Genomic DNA, 22,599 nt, shown 5'->3' on the forward strand with positions numbered 1-22,599 from the left:
GTTAGGTTTCATTACATTAAAACTATCAACATGTGACTTTTGGTACCCCCTCCCCCCTTTCCCTATTTCTTTTAATTGAGAAATTATTTATTACTTGTGTACATTATAAGAAAATCCAGTTCCCTCTGGTCCAATATTTGCTGTGGACTATTGGGTCCAGAGAGGGGGATCTATGGGAAAAAATTTCTCTGTTGTTTTTAGGCGTTAAGCAAACATAACTCTGGATTAGAACCCGAAACCTCCGGATAGGTAGCCAATTGGTTCATGCTACTGAGACAAACATCCCTCTAAAAAGGTTTGGGGAATTAGTGTTAATTATGGTTATAAAGTAAATCTAATTTCATGTTACCTCCTCCCTCGAGTAGGAAAAAGGTGCACATTTCCTTTGCATTTGAAGATTTGAAGTCTGATCATCGCTTTGAAATGCCGTTTGCAATCAAGGCAAAAGTAGATTTTGTTTCAGAAGCCTCTGTAATTGCTAAGCCTTTTAGCTGATATGGCTGCCGTAGCTTATAATGAAACGATTTCGAAAAACAAATCGAGTATTTAGTGTCCATGTCAGTGGCGTAGCTAGGGTGGAGGATGAGGGGGAGAATTAGAAAATCTCTCCGAGCCCCCAGTTGAGCCCCCCCCCCTCCCCCCGAATGAGTGTTCGAAATCGTTTTTTACATTAAATATAAAATATTACGCTAAACTCAGGGGCCCCCAAAGAGGTCAAGCCCACCAAGCCCCCAAAAAGATGGCAAATTCCTAGCTACGCCACTGGTCCATGTTCTTTGTTTTCTTAAAACTCTCAGCTAGGAGAACATAACCTCTAAAATCACGTCAAGTTTCCTTGTACACTATGAAAAAGTTCTAACAAATGAAAAGAGATTGTTCAATAATAACTATAAGTTGTAATAATAATACAGTTTAATATCACATAAACTATTTTTCCTTTAGTGTCTGTATATAGAGCTTCTTACATGCTTATAGCATTCTCAGTGCGCTATAGTCCAATCTCATATGTGGATCAGTGAGGGTAGGGTATATTTGGGAGAAGGCTTCCGGGTCTGGATTCGAACTCGGGCCCCCTTGTTGAGCGGCTGAGCCGTAGCCGAGCGGTTTTGGCCTCTCAGGCTACTCTCAGCCACAGATATGAGATTACGTAGCAAAATAATTTTGATGGCCACAGTGTCATTGTGGGAAAGTCTCGGCTAAGTTTTAGTCAATGAGATTGAAACCCACTGCAACATTAAATTAGAGAGTTAACTGAGGTCTTTTGATTATGTCTTTTCACTAATCGCATTCCAATTCTTCTCCAAAAAGCCCTACAAAGGACACATGAAAAATGGCAACTTGAGGATGAAAATCATTCATAAAGGTCTAAAAAACCAACATATGAAATCGCATTTAGAACAATCTGGACCAGTGAGGCTCAACTTATGGTTCGCAGGTCACATTAGGTCCTTGAAGTGGCCATATCCGGCTCCTCGAAACCTCTGCCCACAGCGCATAATGAAGCCTCAGAGGCCTCGTTCCATTGGACTCGATCATTTTTTGAGGTAATGATGCCCCATGACAAGCGAGTTGGAGATTGAAATAGTCTCCATTGTGCACTAATGATCTACATCTAAATTTATTTAAATATAAAATTGTATAGGCCTATGTCGTTTGCTTCGTTACTGTAATAAACTTGGGTACAAGACTGGAATCTAGGCCGCCCATCAGCTCGTAATATGTCGGATCTAGTATAAAGTAGAGAGTGCGTGGTAGTTAAGTAGTAGGCCTAAAGCGAACAGACTGGCCCCGGGTTCGAATCTCCGTGAATTTTGAATTTCTTGATTTTTTTTTTTCGGACGCCCTTGAGTCCAACATATTCTTATGGGTACTGGACATTAGTTGAATAAAGTAAAGGCAGTTCGTCGTTGTACTGGCCACATGATACCCTCATTCACAGTTGACCTTTACATCATCTCCCTTATAGATTGCAAGGTCTTGAAAGGGTACTTTACTTCGCATTACTTATTATAAAGTAGCAACTTAATTTGTTAAGTTTTGACGCACAGTATCTGGTTCAATGGTTTCCAACCTGCTCGCCACTAGCACCTGCTGTCAAATGTTATCTCTGTAAATACACAATCTCATTTCGCTACATAGACCCAAACTTCTAGATGTGAACAGCTTAACATCAGCAATTTTATACAGACCTAGCCTTCGGGCGGTAAACTAGGTCGACAAGTTCACTTCCGATATTCACGTGTTTTTTGTTTTTTTTTATGGCTTAACTTTCTGAAAATCAGGTCTCACCATATCCGGTGGTACCTCAGATATTGTTTTTATCAGATCGTCTTACAAATATGTTCTTACATTGATTTGTTGTTACTGTTGTTGAAAATGTGCTAATATTTTGGTTTCAGGATAAGACTTTGATTCAAAAACAACTACCGGAAGGAACAGATTTCCGGATAACAGCAGCAATAAAACCGGTGAAGGGTGTCTCCCTGATAAAGAAAAATGCGGTTAAAATGTCCTGCTTGAACTTATCGACAATGGTAATATACGACGACAAAAACTATGGACATTTGCGTCACCTCCTTGTGATGTATATGTATTGGTTAACTTAGTGTTTGCTGTCATTGCAACAATGTTCAATTCAATCCCGTATTCTCAATAGTTGCAGGAGCAAATATTGTTTCTCCTGTCATAAACACATTTGATTGCTTCCTGTGGATGTTATGTCTATAATTTTAAAAAAGTAAAGTTCCCCTTTCAGACCATTTGGTCTCTAGGGCAGATGATTTAAAGGTCATCTGTTTCTGTGGCCTACGGTTAACGAGGGTGTCATGTGGCCAGCACAACGACAAACCACGTTTACTTTTCCCCAACTAATGTCAGGTACCCATTAGAGCTGGGTGAACTCAGAGGCGACCAAAGATCCCGAAATTAAAAATCCCAGTCTTCTCAAGGATTCCAACCCAGGACCCCCGGTTCGGAAGCCAAGCGCTTTACCACTCAGCCACCGCGCCTCCTGTTATGTCTATAACTGTGGCGTAATCGATAAAGTTGTTTGATTCTTAACTAAACTGGTCTTCCCAGTGGTGTAGCAACGCGAATAGTTCAATGAACCCGGACCCACGAGAAGAGTACCTTGCTACGCCACTGATTCTATTATTAGTCTGCTAAGCTACGGGATTTTCATTGTGAATATCTAACAAATCTATAATACATTTTCTTCCTTACGATATATTAAGGGTTCGAATCTCCGTGAAGACTGATATTTTGAATCCATCCAATCCTAATGGGTACTTGTCATTAGTTGGGAAAAGGTGGCTGGTCGTTGTGCTGGCCATAGAAGCATAGAGCCTTTACATCATCTGCTCTTTAGACTGCAAAGTCTGAAAGGGGAACTAACCATATAATTAAGCTATGGTGAAAATATTCATTTTCCAGCAGACGTAAAGTTTATACAAACAGTGGTCAAGCCATCCTGGCCCCCAAACGATGTAAAATTACTAGCTACGCCCCAGTATACAAAGAGGAAAAGACAATCGTGGTTTGCATAAGCAAAGATAAGTAGGGATATTGTATTGAGACGACAGGGTTTCTGCTTTCTAATCATTTTTTACATTACTTTGAAACTCGGCCTCTGTGGCTTTCTTAAAGGGCTGGAATGCACAGCTTAAGACCCGCGGGCCGTAAGTTGGGCATTACAGACATAGAAAATGGACATTCGATGTCTTCATACATGAAATGTATTCCACCCTTGCATTAACATATTAACCTATATTATAGTGTCAGAGACACATACAAAATTTGCATACCAATTAATATTGTATTATAGCGTAAAGGTTACACCGAGTGCTGTCTCTTCCCATTACGTGAACATGGAGCCACCAATATCTATATTAACATTCCCTAACGTAGCATAAGAAGACGCTCAATGCATATGTTGCGTTTCCTTAAACAAAGACTGACGCAATATTAAAGGGATTGGAGCTCCATCAGAAAAGTAATCATAGCTATGATGTCACAATTACTCTATTTGAGTCTATATTTTTAGAACAAAGATCTGTTCGCTCCGTACATGTAGGGCAGGCCATTGGGCTCGTTGTTAAGGAGCAAGCAAGTAATTACAACCAACATCAACACAAGAGTCAACGGTGATACATGGCGAGGTCAGCATAGCAAGATAAATCACCACGCGTCAGGGGCTGCTAAGCTGACGTCATTTAGTGACGCCCTGCTACCTACCTTGTGTATAATCAAATGTACGGTTCTCATTCCGTGAAGAGGAGTCCCCAAGCCTAGAAATGTTAGAAGTCGTACAGTGTCATCGGGACCAGAACAAAACTGGTTGATGCCCTAAAACATGGTCGAACTGGACCAGCATCCAATGGGCCAGTCACAGAGGCGTAGCTAGGGTGGGGGGATGGAGGGGGAGAATTTGACCTCCCCCCCCCGGGCCTCACTTAAGGGGGGCCCCCAAATGATTGTTTTTTACATTAAATATTACGCAAAATGCAGGGGTTCCCAAAGAGGTCAAGCCCCCGGGCCCCCAAATGACGACAAATTCACTGGTCAGTCAGACCTTCTATTAAATAATGAGAATAGGTATGAGTGGACGCCCATCAGATATCATGCACTTTGTGGACAGGAGTGTATAATAAAGCCAGTGTCCATTTTAATACCCATTCTGACTCAAAATACTCATTATTTTGATAACTATATTAATTTTATAAATTTATCATAACATTAATAACTATTCCATAAAATTAATAACTGGATCATAAAACCAATAATTATACCATAAAACTAATTAATAACCATATCATAACATTAATCAAAATATCATAATATTGACAACAGTACCATAAAATTAATAAATATCATAATATTAATAAAGTATAATTATAGAATTATAATAATAATACCATAAAAGTAATATCATAATTTCGATAACTATATTAATTCTATAGCTTTATCATATCATTAATAACTATACCATAAATTTAATAACTGTATCTTAAAAATCAATAAATATATCATAAAAAGAATAAATTCGCCACACATTTAACAACTATATCACAATAATAGTATCTACATTCTAAACCATAAAATTAAAAGCTATATAATAATAAAAATTAATATATAAAATTAATGGTTCTAACCAGTCTATTTCACGTGGGAAAAAATATATATGTATAAATATATAAATTACAGATATACAATAGAATGAAAGATGATATAAAAGATCACCCACACTTGAACAGCAAATAATGTCATGCCCTTGATTACCTGATTCGTGTCGCTAAACTTTCATATACCGCAACAGAAAAAGAAAAGAATGACTCATGATGCTTTGCTCTGACGTAAAGTTGTCAAAAGACCATGCGTTCTCGCGTTGAAAATGCATGTAAGATTACGTCACGTCCGACGCGTCATAGCAGACGATGGGAAAGTCTGGCTAAAAAGGTCACGGTTGTCGTAAACCGAGTAGGTCGTAGGTGAAGGATTTAGCATAATAAAACTGCCCTCAAGTGATAAAATGGCAACTAATTGTGATAAATCAATCAGTTGCGAAACCTGTATCAACATTTTATATTTATCAGTTAAAAGCAGATTAGATCTAACTACCTACATTTTAGAATACCCCCCTCCCCCTCTCCCTTTTCCTGCTTTTTTTTTTCACTTATGTAACCTAAAACTATGTCAATTTTTTTTTATGTTATGTTTTTCTTACTAAAAGGCAATGATAAAGAAAAAATAACATTTCCTCCTCCTCATCTCTTTCTCTCTCTCTCTCTCTCTCACACACACACCACTGGCGGATCCAGAACTTTGGAGTGGGGGGGGGCGATTTTTTTCCAAACCCTAACCCTAACGCCCAGTAAACCCTAACCCTATGCATAAACGTGCGTACAGCATAAATATGTAAAAATATATATTCGATATATGAGAATAAAATAAGACTGTTTCTCAATCTTCGGCGAAAAAAAAAAAACAGTCTTTCTCTTGCAAGCTTGGGGGTCTGGGAGAGCGCTTTAAGCTTCTTCAGTGGGGTTCGGGGCGAAGCCCCGACGCCCAAAAGCGTTTTCTTGCAATTTTCTCTGCAGAAAAGCATTCTTCTGACATCTACAGCTCATTATTTATCAGTGGGGTTCGGGGCGAAGCCCCGACGCCTAAAGCGTTTTCTTGCATTATTCACGGCTGAAACGCATTCTCCTGACATGTACAGCTCATTACTTATTAGTGGTGTTCGGGGCGAAGCCCAGACGCCAAAAGCGTTGTCTTGCATTTTTCACTGCAGAAACACATCCTCCTGACATCTACAGCTCATTATTTATCAGTGGGATTCGGGGCGAAGCCCCGACGCCAAAAGCGTTTTCTTGCATTATTCACGGCTGAAACGCATTCTCCTGACATGTACAGCTCATTACCTATTAGTGGTGTTCGGGGCGAAGCCCCGACGCCAAAAGCGTTTTCTTGTATTTTTTCACGGCTGAAACGCATTCTTCTGACATCTACAGCTCATTATTTATTAGTGGTGTTCGGGGCGAAGCCCCGACGCCAAAAGCGTTGTCTTGCATTTTTCACTGCAGAAACACATCCTCCTGACATCTACAGCTCATTATTTATCCGACGCCAAAAGCGTTTTCTTGCATTATTCACGTCTGAAACGCATTCTCCTGACATGTACAGCTCATTACCTATTAGTGGTGTTCGGGGCGAAGCCCCGACGCCAAAAGCGTGTTCTTGTATTTTTCACGGCTGAAACGCATTCTTCTGACATCTACAGCTCATTATTTATTAGTGGGGTTCGGGGCGAAGCCCCGACTCCAAAAGCGTTTTCTTGCATTCCTTACTGCAGAAACGCATTCTCCTGACATCTACAGCTCATTATTTATCTGTGGGATTCGGGGCGAAGCCCAGACGCCAAAAGCGTTTTCTTGCATTTTTCACGGCTGAAACGCATTCTTCTGACATCTACAGCTCATTATGAGTTAGTGGGGTTCGGGGCGAAGCCCCGACTCCAAAAGCGTTTTCTTGCATTCTTCACTGCAGAAACGCATTCTCCTGACATCTACAGCTTATTATTCATCAGTGAGGCTCGGTTCGAAGCCACGACGCTAAAAGCATTTTCTGGCATTCTTCACTGCAGTAAAGCATTCTACTGACCTACAGCTCATTATTCATTCTATTATAAAGTGCGTTTTGAATAATTAGAAAAATATTCTAATATGAATTTATAGTCCTTTAATACATTGCAAATACAACTGATTTGTTCTTTGAAAAGATTAGATACCCCACATATTTAGATTAAGGTTTTGAGGATCGCCGCCGAAAAAAAAAATATTCGATTAATAATATTCAATAAAATTCTAGCATAAATTGTGAGTTATAGTCCTAAATTTATTTAACTAGAAAAATTTGAGATAGAGTAAATGTTGGAAAAAGTCGACTAGGAAAAGATTATCTGGCTTTTGAACTCATCTCAACCGTGACTGTTATATTGAAAAATTTTGTTTGAATTATAACTTTTCCAAAGCAAAGTCTTTCTTAAAATAGTTATGATAAATTCATGTCAAATTACACAAACTCTGTCTGGAAAGGGGAAGGGCGGTAAAATGAAAACGATTAATCCTCGCTCCTTTTTATAATTTCTGCTAATGATTGCATTTTGCATTAAAGAATAGGAGTTGGGCGACTCGATATAAGAATTTACTTTAAAGCATATATAAATTATTATTGACAGATTTTTTAAATTTTGTAATTTCTTACTATAATACAAAAAGAAAAAGTATTGATTTGTCCGATGGGGGGAAGGGGATTGCATGTATCGCACTTCCACCTGTTTATATTATATAGATATTCGACTAATTTTGTTCACATACTATGATTTCTCCATAAAAGTAGGACCGCCCCCCCCCCCCACTCAAAGGGTTTAGATGGGAAGGGCAGTGGAGGTATTCGCTCTTCCCCTTCCAATCGGCCAACAGGTGAACGAAATTATATAAAGACCGGTTAAAATACCAACAATAAGTTTTAATCATATAGATATTTAATTGATTCTGTTAGCAAACTGTGATTTCTAGAAATAAATAAGACCGCCCTCCCCACTCGAAAGTTTATGGTGGAGGGGGGGCGGATTGATGCCATCGCCCCCTCCCGACCCTACCAAATCGGCCAAAATACTAGAAGGGGGGGGCGAAATAATCTAAAAATAGGTTGAAATATAAATAATTAGTATATATTATTAATATAAGTAATAAATTCGCATACAAATTGTGTGAATTCTATACTATAATTCGTCCGCCCCCCCCCCCTTCGGGAGGGGGGGGGGGGTCGGCCGAGTGGGGGGGGGCGATCGCCCCTACCGCCCCCCCCCCTGGATCCGCCAGTGACACACACACAAACACACGCACACACACAAACCCACATGGTGTATTTTAAGGACTAGCGAGCTTAAGTTTTTTTTTATATTTATTAAAAATGTGTATTAAAATAAATAAATACAATTTTGTTTCGTGACTAAGATGCTGTGTGTTTTTACTTCTTACCAGACACAACTGAAAACACATGGCTCATGGATGCACCATTGTTGGCAACTTACCAATGTAACTCAACCAGCTTCAGTTTCTCCACCAGGGCCGGCCTTACTAATTGCGGCCCCCAATTTAATGGATGCTTGCGAGGCCCCTCTTCCAAATTATTTTTTTTACGAGAAGAGTATGTCAGTAGTTAGGACTATGTTAGAAAGAATGCTAAATAGATCTAGCAGCTAGGGTTTTCATTTTACTAATTTTTTTAACTTGACAAATCTAAAGCGATACATTTCTACAAGAAAGAAAAAAAAAGAAAGTAAGAATATAGAAGCAAAAGAACGAAAAGGAATAGAAAAGAGGGGAAAAAAAAGGCTAAACTAATCAAACCATTTTATTTTATATAACCTTTGACCTCACATTAATAAATAATAATTATCAATTTCGGCCCTCATCAAAACGTTTTAATGAAACCGCATATATAAAAATGATATTTAAAAATAAAATAAAACCGCTGCTTAAAAGAAAGCTCTGTAATGTGTAGGTGATTATCTCATGAATCTACCTTATCTTATATAATACAGACGTTACTTCAAAAAAGAAGTATACCTACGCTATAAAGTAGACCTAATTGTTTGTCTTTTTTTTTTTGGTCAAATCCGCCAGACAGATATATTTGTCACTTGGATATAAGCCTATCGACCATGTGTAGGAAAAAAAAAACGAAAGCCTTATAAAAACAAATAACAATAAAGTAGACTTTCTAACAACAGCATTTACGGATTTTATTTATTTTTTGTTTTGTTTTGGAGGTCAGTCTATAAATAACATTAGGGAAATGCGTCACGCGCAACTGTCTTGTCATTGGCTAATCTGGAGGCGGGGTAAAGTATTTAAAAGCCCAAACGGATCATTAAAATGACAAACCATTCCTAAGTCCATTACGTTGACAATATAGAGCAGGATCATATTGCACAATACCGTCTGCGGTACATAACCGAGAAAACTAACTGTATTTTTTATTCTATTGAAATAAAACAGTTCTATTGAGGATAAAGTTAATAATTGAATATGATGTTTGTTACGCTTTCATTGCTTTCCCTAACCTTGGGTCTACCTGGTGAGTATACAATATCTTAGGATTTCTGTTATATAGTATTTAAATAAATAAATATGCATGTATAGGTATATATATATTCTTAGTCCCATTCTAGCCACCCTTCTCTTTTTCAGTTTGCGACAAGAATAAAAAGCATGCTATTTTTTCAGCTCTTCAGCACTGCCATACATAATAGATATAACTTTTTTTTTATTGTAGCATATCAAAAAAAAAATTATAGAATAATATTACACCATTTTTTTTTTTTTTTTTTTTTACTTTTTCTAGAATAATATTACTCTATCCAGGGTCGTTGTTGACTTTTTCTAGAATAATATTACACCATCCAGGGTCATTGTTGACTTTTTCTAGAACGATATCAGACCAGTTTTGATAAAGGAATGTTTTTGGGGATATTTATTAAAATTTAAAAAATCCTTGTACCTAACAAAACAAGAATCAATTTTAAAGATTAAAACCAATTAATTAATTAACTATTTGGAATTAGCTGTTTTGTTTTTGTATCGAACAAGGGTAAGAATTTGTACTTGACAGATGTGGTGGTATAAGTTGAATTAGTCCCCTTTACACTTAGGTCGCCGCTTATAAGTTTGAAACTAACAATAGATGACTATATTTAACTTCTATTTTCGTAAGCACTTCGCTGACACAGTGGCTAGTGTATTTGCTTGAAGGGCTTGGGCCCTCAGGTTCGAATCAAGTGGTACAACTTTTAAAAAAAAAGTATAAAATGCATGCACCCAGATACCTGCCACCTTCTTTCTCCACCCCACCACCCCATTTTCCTAGAGAAGTGATAGGATTATAGTGTAGTGAGAAAGTGATAGGATCATAGCGTAATGAGAAAGTGATAGGATCATAGCGTAGTGAAAAGGTGATAGGATTATAGCGTAGTGAGAAAGTGATAGGATCATAGCGTAGTGAGAAAGTGATAGGATTATAGCGTTGTTAGAAAGTGATAGGATTATAGCGTAGTGAAAAAGTGATAGGATCATAGTGTAGTGAGAAAGTGATAGGATCATAGCGTAGTGAAAAAGTGATAGGATTATAGCGTAGTGAAAAAGTGTTAGGATCATAACGTAGTGAAAAAGTGATAGGATCATAGTGTAGTGAGAAAGTGATAGGATCATAGCGTAGTGAAAAAGTGATAGGATCATAGTGTAGTGAGAAAGTGATAGGATCATAGTGTAGTGAGAAAGTGATAGGATCATAGCGTCGTGAGAAAGTGATAGGATCATAGCGTAGTGAAAAAGTGATAGGATCATAGTGTAGTGAGAAAGTGATAGGATCATAGTGTAGTGAGAAAGTGATAGGATCATAGCGTAGTGAAAAAGTGATAGGATCATAGTGTAGTGAGAAAGTGATAGGATCATAGTGTAGTGAGAAAGTGATAGGATCATAGCGTCGTGAAAAAGTGATAGGATCATAGTGTAGTGAGAAAGTGATAGGATCATAGTGTAGTGAGAAAGTGATAGGATCATAGCGTCGTGAAAAAGTGATAGGATCATAGTGTAGTGAGAAAGTGATAGGATCATAGTGTAGTGAGAAAGTGATAGGATCATAGTGTAGTGAGAAAGTGATAGGATCATAGCGTAGTGAAAAAGTGATAGGATCATAGTGTAGTGAGAAAGTGATAGGATCATAGTGTAGTGAGAAAGTGATAGGATCATAGTGTAGTGAGAAAGTGATAGGATCATAGTGTAGTGAGAAAGTGATAGGATCATAGCGTCGTGAGAAAGCTGAAAACACGAAATTGTGCTAAACAAAAACAGGGATGGATTAAGACCGTTAGGTTCAAAAGCTGTTTAGATTGGTTTGATATTTCGACTATCTCGTATATGTTTGTTATATAATCATAGTGACTTTAGCTTATTTTACGTTTTTTGAACAGTGCTATATACATACAATAGAATTGTTATTGTAATTATTTGTAAAAGACAGTAGAATACTATAGTTTATTGACACGCATGAACAATTCGGCATAATTATTAACCATAATCTCATAAAGTTAAAACAATAAAAAAAAAATATTTACATAACACAACAAAAAAAAGCTTATATTAAGTTTACTTGTATCAATTAGTTTGGATCAGTAGTTAAATTTGTAATGTATCTAGAATAGCAGTAAAAAAAAACATTTATAAAAATAAAAAAAGTGGGGACTCAAGTCTCCAGCTTCACAAACATGTCAAGCCAACACGGTAACCACTCTGCTAGTGGAGAACTTATTAACATGGAAGATCGTAAAGTTATCTATTGTTTCTATAGTCTTGACCTATTTATCAGGTTTGTGCTCACTAGGACTCAGACGACCTATATCACCACTTCAGTCAATTACAATTTCTTTCTCTTGTTTGAGATACCAAACAAAATTATTTGTTACCAACAGTTAATTAACCAATTGGTTAATTTTTTTTTTTGATTCTTGTATTATTAGGTAAAAGAAATAAGTGTGCAAAATTTCAGCTTGATTCGAGATTTGGTGCTGAATGACTAACGTGTACAAACGTTTACCAGACAGACAGACAGACAGACAGAGTGAGTTGATATAAGCTTTGTAAAACAACAACAACGATACAATGAAATATGATTGTTGGCAGTTGAGTAATATTAAAACGTAGGCCTACATTACTGTGATAACAAGCTGAGTGTTGATGACAACTGACCTTATACAGGTTAGCCTGAATCTTCCTCACAAAATTGTCATTAATTATCTTAAGGCGGACTGGTGCAGACATGTCACAGCTCTCAGAAAATGTCACAGTGAACACGACTATAGGGACTACAGTAAAACAAAATACATTTCTCTTTAATGTATCTACATCCTGATAGTGCATATAGAGGATGGCTGATAGTTTTGAATAGTTAATTATTTTATGTTGTTTTAATTATTCCATGGATTGAATAAGATAGTATTAGAATGTACACATTAAATAGATTTTTTGAAAAAGTGACCAAATTCATTGATATTAAACTAAAGAGTCATTGGCTTTGGGATGTCCACATAACACTCTGTCATCAGATGCCATATACTTTTAATCAGCACTTCCATTGCATTGAATGATTGCATCATTATTTATTTAATTAAAGGTATAGATTTATATCTTTGCATTTTTTGATTCACGGTACCCCCGCAGTTTTTCGACTGGCCCAGACTTGCTGATCTCCGTCTCGGCAGCTCTGGGAAACCAGAAATTCTCGACATGTATGGTGACATGTATGCACTACGCAAAACAGCAGGGTTTCTGCCCAGGGCTTTTGCAAGAGAGGATTTGAGCCTCTCAAGCCCTCACTCAAATGAATGGAGTTTGATGATGATGATCTTTACATCTGTAGTAGATAAAGTGTTTTAGAGCCATAGTTGTAGACTGTGCCAGTGATTTGTAAAGCAAATGTGAAGTAAGTCACGCCCAGAAGTAAGCGAATTTCTTCATCTTAAAGGAGTACTCAGAGTACTCTTAATGTATTCACAGCATTTTGATGCAGTACATTTAAAAGTTTCATTTCCACGTGGTTTGTTCCGTTGTTGTTATCCTGTCACACTTCACGTCTGCAACGGTTGAACTGTTGAGGATGTGACACGAGTTCATTTGTATATTCAATTTTTTTTTTAAAGATACTAGTTGGAAGACACACCTTATGAAATAAATACCACATAATTAACATTTCGTAATATGGGGAAAAGATAAGGTGTTCTCAAACTAATAAAAAGAAATACACATATAGCTCTGGAAATAGTTGCGTGTTTTAATATTAGACTTTGTGCTGGCGTCATGGGAACTACGTAGGATTTCATAAAAGTCTTTTCGGACTCCGCTGTTGCGAGGAAAAACTTTAACTTGCTTTTCGTGTAGTTTCTAATGTAAAGCTTTGTGCCGAGACAATGAATTTGATTACAGTAAAATCACTAAACTTAGAGACACTTCGTAATTATCTTCTTGTTTGAACTAACGTCTGTTAGATATAAGATAAGAGAAGAGAACGAATGATCTATACATCGTCTTATAAGTTGCAGACAAAACGGCAGCCCTGAAATGTTATATTTTGTATGTAAGAAAATATTATTTCCCATTTTCTTTCATTACTAATAATCCATTCTAGAGCTGCTGTAAGATATGTAGCATCTATACATTATTTTCTTATATACAAGCTAGAAATAAACCTTTTATTTCATTTTAATGTCAATGAACTTGTAACCTAAAATCGTAGGTCTACAATTCTGACATCTAGCTACCAACAGAAAATAGGGAACATTTTTGAAATCGACGGTCTTTTGCAAGATTCTTAGAAATTAAAACTGCAGAGCCTCAAGATGTTGTCCTAATAAGTTTATTATCCATATAGATATGTGAAGTTTTGCATATAGATATGTGAATTTAGAGCAGTCCTTCAGGTCCATACTTTATGCACTGGCTATGATACGTAGTTGTAGGTAAACAAACTATTCGTAAAGTAAACAATTCCAAATAGAAGGGTGTGTGTAAATTTCAATTCAAATCGTAGTATGGTGTAGATAAACGTGGGGAATTATTCTTAGCATTTTTTTTAATTTTTAAACGGTTTAGGCATAAGCTGTTTCTGATTCATCCATGTCTTTTGTGCCAGGCTGGGCAGCGGTCATCTCGCCTACTCAGACGACTCTCTTGGACAACATGGTCCAACTGTTTGAAGGCCTCAACACCACTGCTGAGATGGTCGTGGACAATCTGCAGGAAACCAGGCAACAGAAATTAGGTAAGACAAGAATGTTAGCAATCACGCTTGAAACCTGGCCATTTTTCTTAACTAAAAGGGCTACATTGGTTGGACAGATCTTCTCTATGACGTTTTAAAGCGATGCTGTTCAAATCAGTGCTTAAAACTAAAATGATACATCTCTCCTGTACATATATTTGAGAGAAAGCATAGGACTAGCTAGTTTTGAAAAGTTATCTAGATAAGTATTTCTGTTATTCGTATATAATTTTACATGTGACTTAATATTTCCTTGAAAACTCCCAGAATGCACTACTCTGTTCGAAGCAAGCAAATGTTTACAAACAGCAACGCTGGACGTCTTCAGCATTCTATTAAGTCCAAACTTCATTTACTACCCCAGAGATTTGCAAGGATCGTTTTGCGAGTGAGTACTGTCAAATAATAATAGGCCTACTAACTATCGAGAATGTAAATAAAATGTACATTTTTGGTAAAAGCTTTACATTTTGACTACGAGTAATGTCTTATTTTGACATTCTTTTTAATGTACCGGCACATTTTTTAACTTTTTCAATGTGGGAGGAAAATTATTACTTTTCTTGTTTTTTAACATTTATTATTAATTTATTAGTAGTTAAAAGTTAAGCAATCCATCATTGAATACCAGCACCTAATCATTGAGTACCGGCACCTATATTGTAAAAAAAACCACTATATATATATATATATATATATATATATATATATATATAGAGAGAGAGAGAGAGAGAGAGAGAGAGAGAGAGAGGGGAAGAGAGAGAGAGAGAGGTAAAAGCTTAAATAAGGGAAATAAACACTCAATTATTGCCATATATCTCAATACTGCAAAATATATATTCCTTTTCAATTTAAACAAAATTAATTAATTACCACAATTAATCAATTTTTAAAAATTCATTCATATGTTGTCATCAACAATGAGTAATTGTGCAAAGTTTCAACTTGATCCGAGAATAAGGAGTGGGAGGAATAGCATGTACAAGATTTGTTCCAGGAACACAGAGTGACTTGATATGTAGACCCTAAGCTTTGTAAAGTAAAAATAAATTACAATCCTATGATTTTCAGATCATGATTTTTAGAACTATTCGATACATTTACGTTCAAACATTGTTTACTCTACTCTCCAGGGCTTATGTTAAATACCATTATTGCTCAAAGCCTCACCTTGCTGGGTGTCCAGTTCTGTCCACTGTTATCTTTGACATGTTCGACGGATTCTTCCAGTTTTTGTGTTCACCGGAAGGATATGACCGTAAGTTTGAAGATTGTTACACGTCTGCTACACCTTTCTGTTACATTTGTATGCCACACGTTTATTTGTGTAAACTAAAACTTTGCCACAAAAATAAAATAAAACCTTATTTATGGATATATTTGTTATTTATTTGTTCGCAGAGTTCATTAATGTTCTACCATGTCTGAGAAACTACGGTTTCGCTCTGAAAATTGGACAGTGCAGCGCAGTGATACCAAAAGTAGTCCACGAAGCAGATTTATGCACGTTAGTATTGTAGCACTGCCTTAATATTACTCAAATGATCTACAATGGTATGTCTGATATATATATATATATATATATATATATATATATATATATATATATATATATATATATATATATATATATATATATATATATATATATATATATATATATATATGCCAGTGCTACTCCCAATGGTAGCACAACCACGCTCCAGCGTCGCTAAATTGTATTCTATCACTGTAGGCCTACCATACTCTGCTCGGAAGGGGTGAACTCCTTTATTGGTTCCTAATAAGTCGGCGTACGATAAGCCAGAGCAGTCATTGATATCATATTCAAAACTTTTTTTCTCACTTATTTTAACCTGGTTTTGTGCTAATTAGGATTGATTCAAATACTACTTTTCTGTTTTGACTGTTAAAGTGGAAATTACTCCGCTCTTTCCGGCAGTGTGAATTCTTATTTTATTTATTCTTCATGAACTCGTAATCCCTTGGTTTTGATATGGTTAAATAAATTTGCATATCTAGTTATTTACTTAAAGCTAATCATATGTTTTCGCTTTTGTGTTCTGTCAAGACTTCTCAGCGTTTCTTTAATAAGAGTTCCACAAATGTAATGTACATTTTAAATACGACTGCTTGCTGTGAAAATCATGTGTAGTTAAATTGACCTGATTCTGGGGAAGATGTTCTTTTAGTTCCAGAAAAAACTCTAAACTCCGTTTGATCTTCAATCCTTACAAAATAGAAACTAATTTACAGATGAATATGTCTATATATACACCTACGTCTTAATATACGCCTACGTCTAAGTATACACCTATTTCTTAGTCTTAATACACGCCTATGTTTAAATGTATACATATTTCCAAATATACACCTAAGTCTAAATAAACATATATGTCTAAATTTACATTTGTGTCTATGTATATGACTATATCTAAATATACGCCTATGTCTTCTGCCCTACAGGTTGCCTGACGGGTACACAGCTTGTTTGGTCCAGGCAGCGAATACTTCTTGTGCCGCGCATGCTGACGTAGATTTGTTGAATGCCCTGGAGAGGATGTTTAAACCCTATAAAACATTAGTGTGTCCAGACACTACAACCACTACCATCAAAACGCCAGACACGACTACAACCACAACGTCTGTTATTATTACCACTACAGAAGAAACTAAAACTGCCGAGGTATCAACAAATGTGCCTTTTGTGAATTCGACCAAAGAATCTAATGCTACTCCAGATCACTTTAGAAATACAACAGAGGAGGTTAACACTACGTTAGAGCAGTTTAAAAATACAACTGAGGAGGAATCATTTAGTACATCTGAACACTTGACAAACACTAATGAAGTATTAACCACTACTTCTGAACAGTTAACAGACATGACTGAAGAGCCTACCACTACTTCTGAGCAGCTGACGAATACTACAGAAAAATCTTTCAGTACACCAGAACAGTTCACTAATACCTCAGACACTTCAACACCTACTTCTGAACATTTAATTAGTTCAACAGGAGAATCAACCAATATTTATGAACATTTAAATAATACTACAGAGATATACACTACTACATCAACACAGTTTACTGAGGTCTTTGAGGCACCGATCACTACATCTGAACACTTGACAAATACAACAGAGGAAAGTAACACTACCTTTGATCAACTGACAAATACCACAGAAGAATCAACAACTGCTTTTGAACACTTGGTAAATACATCAGTCGAGTCAATCACTACAGCTGAAGAGTTAACAACAAATGTCTTTGAAAACACAACCCCTACTTCTGATCAATCGACTTACACCACAGAAGAAACAACGACTGCTTCAGACCAGTTGGCCAATACAACAAAAAATTTAGAACATTTTATAAATAATACTGACGATTCCATCACTACATCAGAGCCCTTGACAAATAGCACAGAAGAATCAACTACATCTGAACAGCTCACGACTAATGTATTTGAGGGACCAATAACTACAAATCTGGCAAATAACTCAGACGACATGACTTCTAGTTCAGATAAATGGGAGAGTAGCACTACGGAATCAACCCCATGGTTGACAAATATAACCGAAGAATCAGTCACAACTTCTGAAGAATTAAAAAATGTCACAGATGCACCATTCACTACAACTGAAAACTTTTTCTTTTCAAATACTACAGAAGAATCAACCACTACATCTGAAAGCTCTTCAAATATTACAGAAGAATCAACCACTACATCTGAAAACTCTTCAAATATTACAGAAGAATCAACGACTACGTCTGAAAGCTCTTCAAAAATTACAGAAGAATCAACCACTGCGTCTGAAAACTTTTCAAATATTACAGAAGAATCAACCACTACATTTGAAAACTCTTCAAATATTACAGAAGAATCAACCACAACGTCTGAAAGCTCTTCAAATATTACAGAAGAATCAACCACTACACTTGAAAACTCTTCAAATATTACAGAAGAATCAGAACAGTTGATAAATACAACATATGAATCAACCACGAGTGTTGAGCAAGCTTCAAATAGCACAAATGAACAGTTAACTGATGCTACAGAAGAATCAACCAAAACTCCTGGTCAGTTAACAAATATTACATACGAGTCAACCACTGTCTCAGAAGAAGTATTACAGTGGACACAAAACTCAACCACAGCAGAAACAGACATTATGAATACAACCAATGAATCTTCTGTTACATCAGAAGAGTTAACTAATACAACAGAAATATCAACTACACCTGCAGATCAACCTACAATAACCACAGAGCAATCAGCTACTATTCTAACCGACGCAAACATTACATCAGAACAGTGGGCTAATAGCACACAAGAATCAATGACCACTGAACAATCAACAAGTACCACTGAGCAATCAACAAGTACCGTTGAGCTATCAACAAGTACTACTGAACAATCGACAATTACTTCTGAACAATCAACAAGTACCATTGAACAATCAACAAGTACCACTGAGCAATCAACAAGTACCATTGAGCTATCAACAAGTACTGTTGGGCTATCAACAAGTACCACTGAGCAATCAACAAGTACCACTGAACAATCAACCACAGAAAAATCCGTCACAACTGAAGAACTGACAACTCTCCAAGAAGAATCGACAACTATCTTAGAAGAAACGACACTTCCAGCAGAGCCTACGACTATCACACCGGAACAAACAACCGCCTCCACAACGAAAGCAGCAACAGCTTCAATTCCGTCAATTCCACCGTTCGAGTGCTACGAATGCAATAGTGGAGCCTATGGCTACTGGCAGAATAAGGCCTGCCCAACAAGCGGTAAACTGCAAGACTGGGCGAAACAAACGATCCGATGCAATGGCCCATGCATTATGACAGTGACAAGGTGGCCACTCGGAGGTACGTCTCTTTTAAAAAATCTTTAGTTCTTGGCGTTGTAAAAAGCCTGTAAACAAGTCTCTTCCATAAGTTGAAGACGAACAGTGTCAGAAGACATATCAAAATGTCCCAAGGGCATAAATAAATATATGCGTGTACGTAATTATATTTATTACACAGAACCATAAAAGCTAATTGGTCTAGTTAGAGGACTTGATTTAGGTACCTAAGTGGAATCTCTTTCCAGAATTTTTATGACGTCCCTTACCCTCTTTTAAAAGACTTTATTGATGCAGCATTTCAATAATTCTAGGGAATGAGCCCATTAGACTACTAGTAAATCTATATTCAATCACATTTTCCTTATTTTTATATTGATTATCTCATCTCTGCCTGTGGTCTCTTCCGGGGCATAGGCCACCAACCAGCTTCCTCCAGGCGTCTCGGTTCTGGTCGAGTCTCTCCAACTGTCCCCAAATCTTGCCCATCTGCTAGGCATCTGCTTCCAAATCACTGCGCCATGTATTCCTGGGCCGTCCCCACTTCCTCTATCCTTGGGAGTTCCAGGTTGGGGCTTGCCTTGTTGTATTGGATGCAGGCTTGCGAAGGGTGTGACCTATCCATCTTCTGCGTCTCTGAATGATATCTACTTTAAGGGCCCATTGAATATGTTGATTGCATATATTTAAAAAGTCAAATTTTTTATTAGCCGATAGTCTTTTTAAAGTGGAAGTCTCTGGACACCTACTCTGTTTATACTGCTGTAAATAGAGAGCCCTGTCACGAAATATCTTTATCGTTCTCTCCCTTTCTCTCTCTCTCTCTCTCTTTCTTACAATTTAATACCATTTCACTATTTAGCCCAAACGATTAGATCTAAGTTTAGAGCCCATTCCTTTAGTTTATGCCATTTACTATTAATGACGTTTCAACCGTAAATTGTTGACCTCATTTTTTTGTTTTGTCAGACGTGAAACGAAGTTGCTCCAACAACTATTACTTCCCTTTCAATGTTCCCGCCAATGGATGCCGTAGACTCCAAGACAACAGCATCACCTGCTTCTGCTCTGGGGACCGGTGCAATGACAAAGACATGACAAAGGAGCAAGCTTTACTTCTGAGCGAATTTAGTTAGAGACACGTATCTATAATTAATTAATGTTAGCTAATTAGTTTAAGTCTTGCCTATTTGCCTAGCCAACATTTAAAAAAAAAATCCATATCCTTTCAAATGCCGATCAAGATGAAATTTAGATCTAGGAATAGTGTTTAATGAAACAAACTGATGAGGTAACAATAGACAATCATCAATTGTCACCGAGCGATATTGATCTTAGCATTCTGCTAAGGAATGGAACCTGGGTGGGTGGGCGGAGAGCATATCTCAAAAATGGCTCTAACTATTTTCCTAGAAATGTAACAGTTGATGTATATCGCTGAGAAAAGAATTATTAGCTCGTTGGCCACGTGGGTAAAACTCTAGTTTGATCGTTATAATTTTTCAAAGTAAAAACAAATAAATGTAAATTTGGCTACAGGCTAAATGTAGGTCTAGATCCTTCATCGGTTTTGAAATGACTATCGCGTTCGGTGATTGTAAGGCTTTATTGATTTAAAAGTTTGAGGAAAATTGTGCGCATTGTCTTCTGAGTCATTGGAATATTAAAAGGTGTACTATATCTATACATTCACTTAACCAGGATTCTTTCACGGGGAGAAGGGTTAAAAAGGGGTGGTGGGTAAAAATGTTTTTAAATCTAACATTATTAATTTTTAATAGAAAAATAATCGCTCAATAAGTTGCTTAAAGGAGGAATTATCTTTTAAAAAAAAAGTATTTTTAATGTTTTTCTTGTAAGTGTTTCAATCACAAACCTTTATAGTCTAAAATTTAATCATATTAATCGAATAGCGGAATAGCTAAGAAATGTTCAACAAATTAGGCGTCAATTTGCGTACATTGTTATTTATCTGTCATCTTATCTTATAAATCTTCTGGTTTTCTTTTATAAAATGACGCATACATGAGTTTCTATTTCATATTTTGCAAAGTTAAATATGTCTATAATTCTGTTATGTCAATTAATGCAGACTGTTTATCGCTGCATGAGTTTCTTGATTTTAGATCATTCATATTGGTGTCAAATACCAGATGTTAGAATGTCTATATTTATTCATGGATATAAATTGTTCTATGTTGTGTGGTCCACATTTAGTTGTTTTTTTTAAAGTAGATTTCTGGCTGCTAAGTCCATATTCAACTGTACATTATGTTATTTTTTTTTTGTAAACTTTTGCGAATCACCTTTTCTATTATTAACGTGACCGAATCTCCAATACAAACCACCAAGAAGATTTTTGACTACATTAACAGTAGAGCGAATCTTAACCAAAATATGTATGTCAGTGATGCACAACCTACGGCCCTCGAGCTATACCCGGTCCCTTGAGACTTCTGACTATAGTGCATAAAGAAACCTTAGCAGTGATCAGACCGAATGACAGGTTCGGCATAGGAAGTTTTGTAAATGTCATCCTGAGAACAAGCTAGATAAAGGGGGATAGGAGGAGGAACATATACAATGGAACTACATGACATGGACTTGCTTTCTTAAAAAAAATAATTTCTTAATTTTTTTATGCCTAAAACTTTTTTTATGTACATAAATGTATGGGATTCGTTGTTCAAGTCTATGAAACTTGTTAGTCCAAGTAATCCGTTCGCGTACCCCAAAATACGCGCGTGTCACACGTAGTAAAGACTAAATCAGGCTACGTGCTAATGCCATTTCTTTTGTCACCCCATTCACGCTGATGACAACTAGCTTGAAGAAAATATTTTTTTGTTTATTAGATGCTGTGCTGGCACAGGTGGAAATGGTTTTTTCTTTTGTTTTTTTTTACCAGGTCATCTTTTATTTCGTAACCCTTTAGGTACCCAATGCTAAGTCTTTCACAATTTCACGCCATCCATCTTAACGGTAACCTGTATTCAGTCTGCAAAGGATATGCTGGTCCAATCCTTGCCACCCATTCACCCAATTTACTGTCTTTCCCGCACTACAAGCGCTGTACATGAAATGTAATGGGTTAAGGCTCTCATAAGTACTTCAGAACGACCTGGTTCATTAGAAGTCACCCTTTGTTCATTTCTTATGTTTTTCTGATGTATTTCTGATGCATTTCTGATGTATTTCTGATGTATGAAATCCCACCGATTAACTTATTGTGAACTATTGATTAAATATTCATTTGTTCATAAGATATATTGTTGATCTGACGTAACAAATCATCTAGATAAGAAGACATACCTAGTTTCTAACGTAGAAAATGGAGAAATACATGTGGGTTTTATTTA

At 36.6% G+C, this 22,599-nt stretch overlaps 1 protein-coding gene across 1 annotated transcript; it reads left to right on the forward strand.

The window, feature by feature from the left end:
• Positions 1 to 9,487: 9,487 nt before the first annotated feature.
• Positions 9,488 to 20,967, forward strand: LOC106050806 (mucin-22-like). Its single transcript, XM_013205850.2, has 7 exons — positions 9,488 to 9,642; positions 14,248 to 14,376; positions 14,644 to 14,764; positions 15,510 to 15,634; positions 15,778 to 15,883; positions 16,843 to 19,262; positions 20,210 to 20,967. Exons 1-7 carry the CDS (start codon positions 9,594 to 9,596, stop codon positions 20,374 to 20,376), a joined length of 3,117 nt encoding a protein of 1,038 aa, XP_013061304.2. The 5' UTR covers positions 9,488 to 9,593; the 3' UTR covers positions 20,377 to 20,967.
• The last annotated feature ends 1,632 nt before the right edge of the window (positions 20,968 to 22,599 follow it).

The sequence above is a fragment of the Biomphalaria glabrata genome, chromosome 9 (assembly GCF_947242115.1).
Source record: "Biomphalaria glabrata chromosome 9, xgBioGlab47.1, whole genome shotgun sequence".
In the NCBI taxonomy this organism is placed as follows: domain Eukaryota; kingdom Metazoa; phylum Mollusca; class Gastropoda; family Planorbidae; genus Biomphalaria; species Biomphalaria glabrata.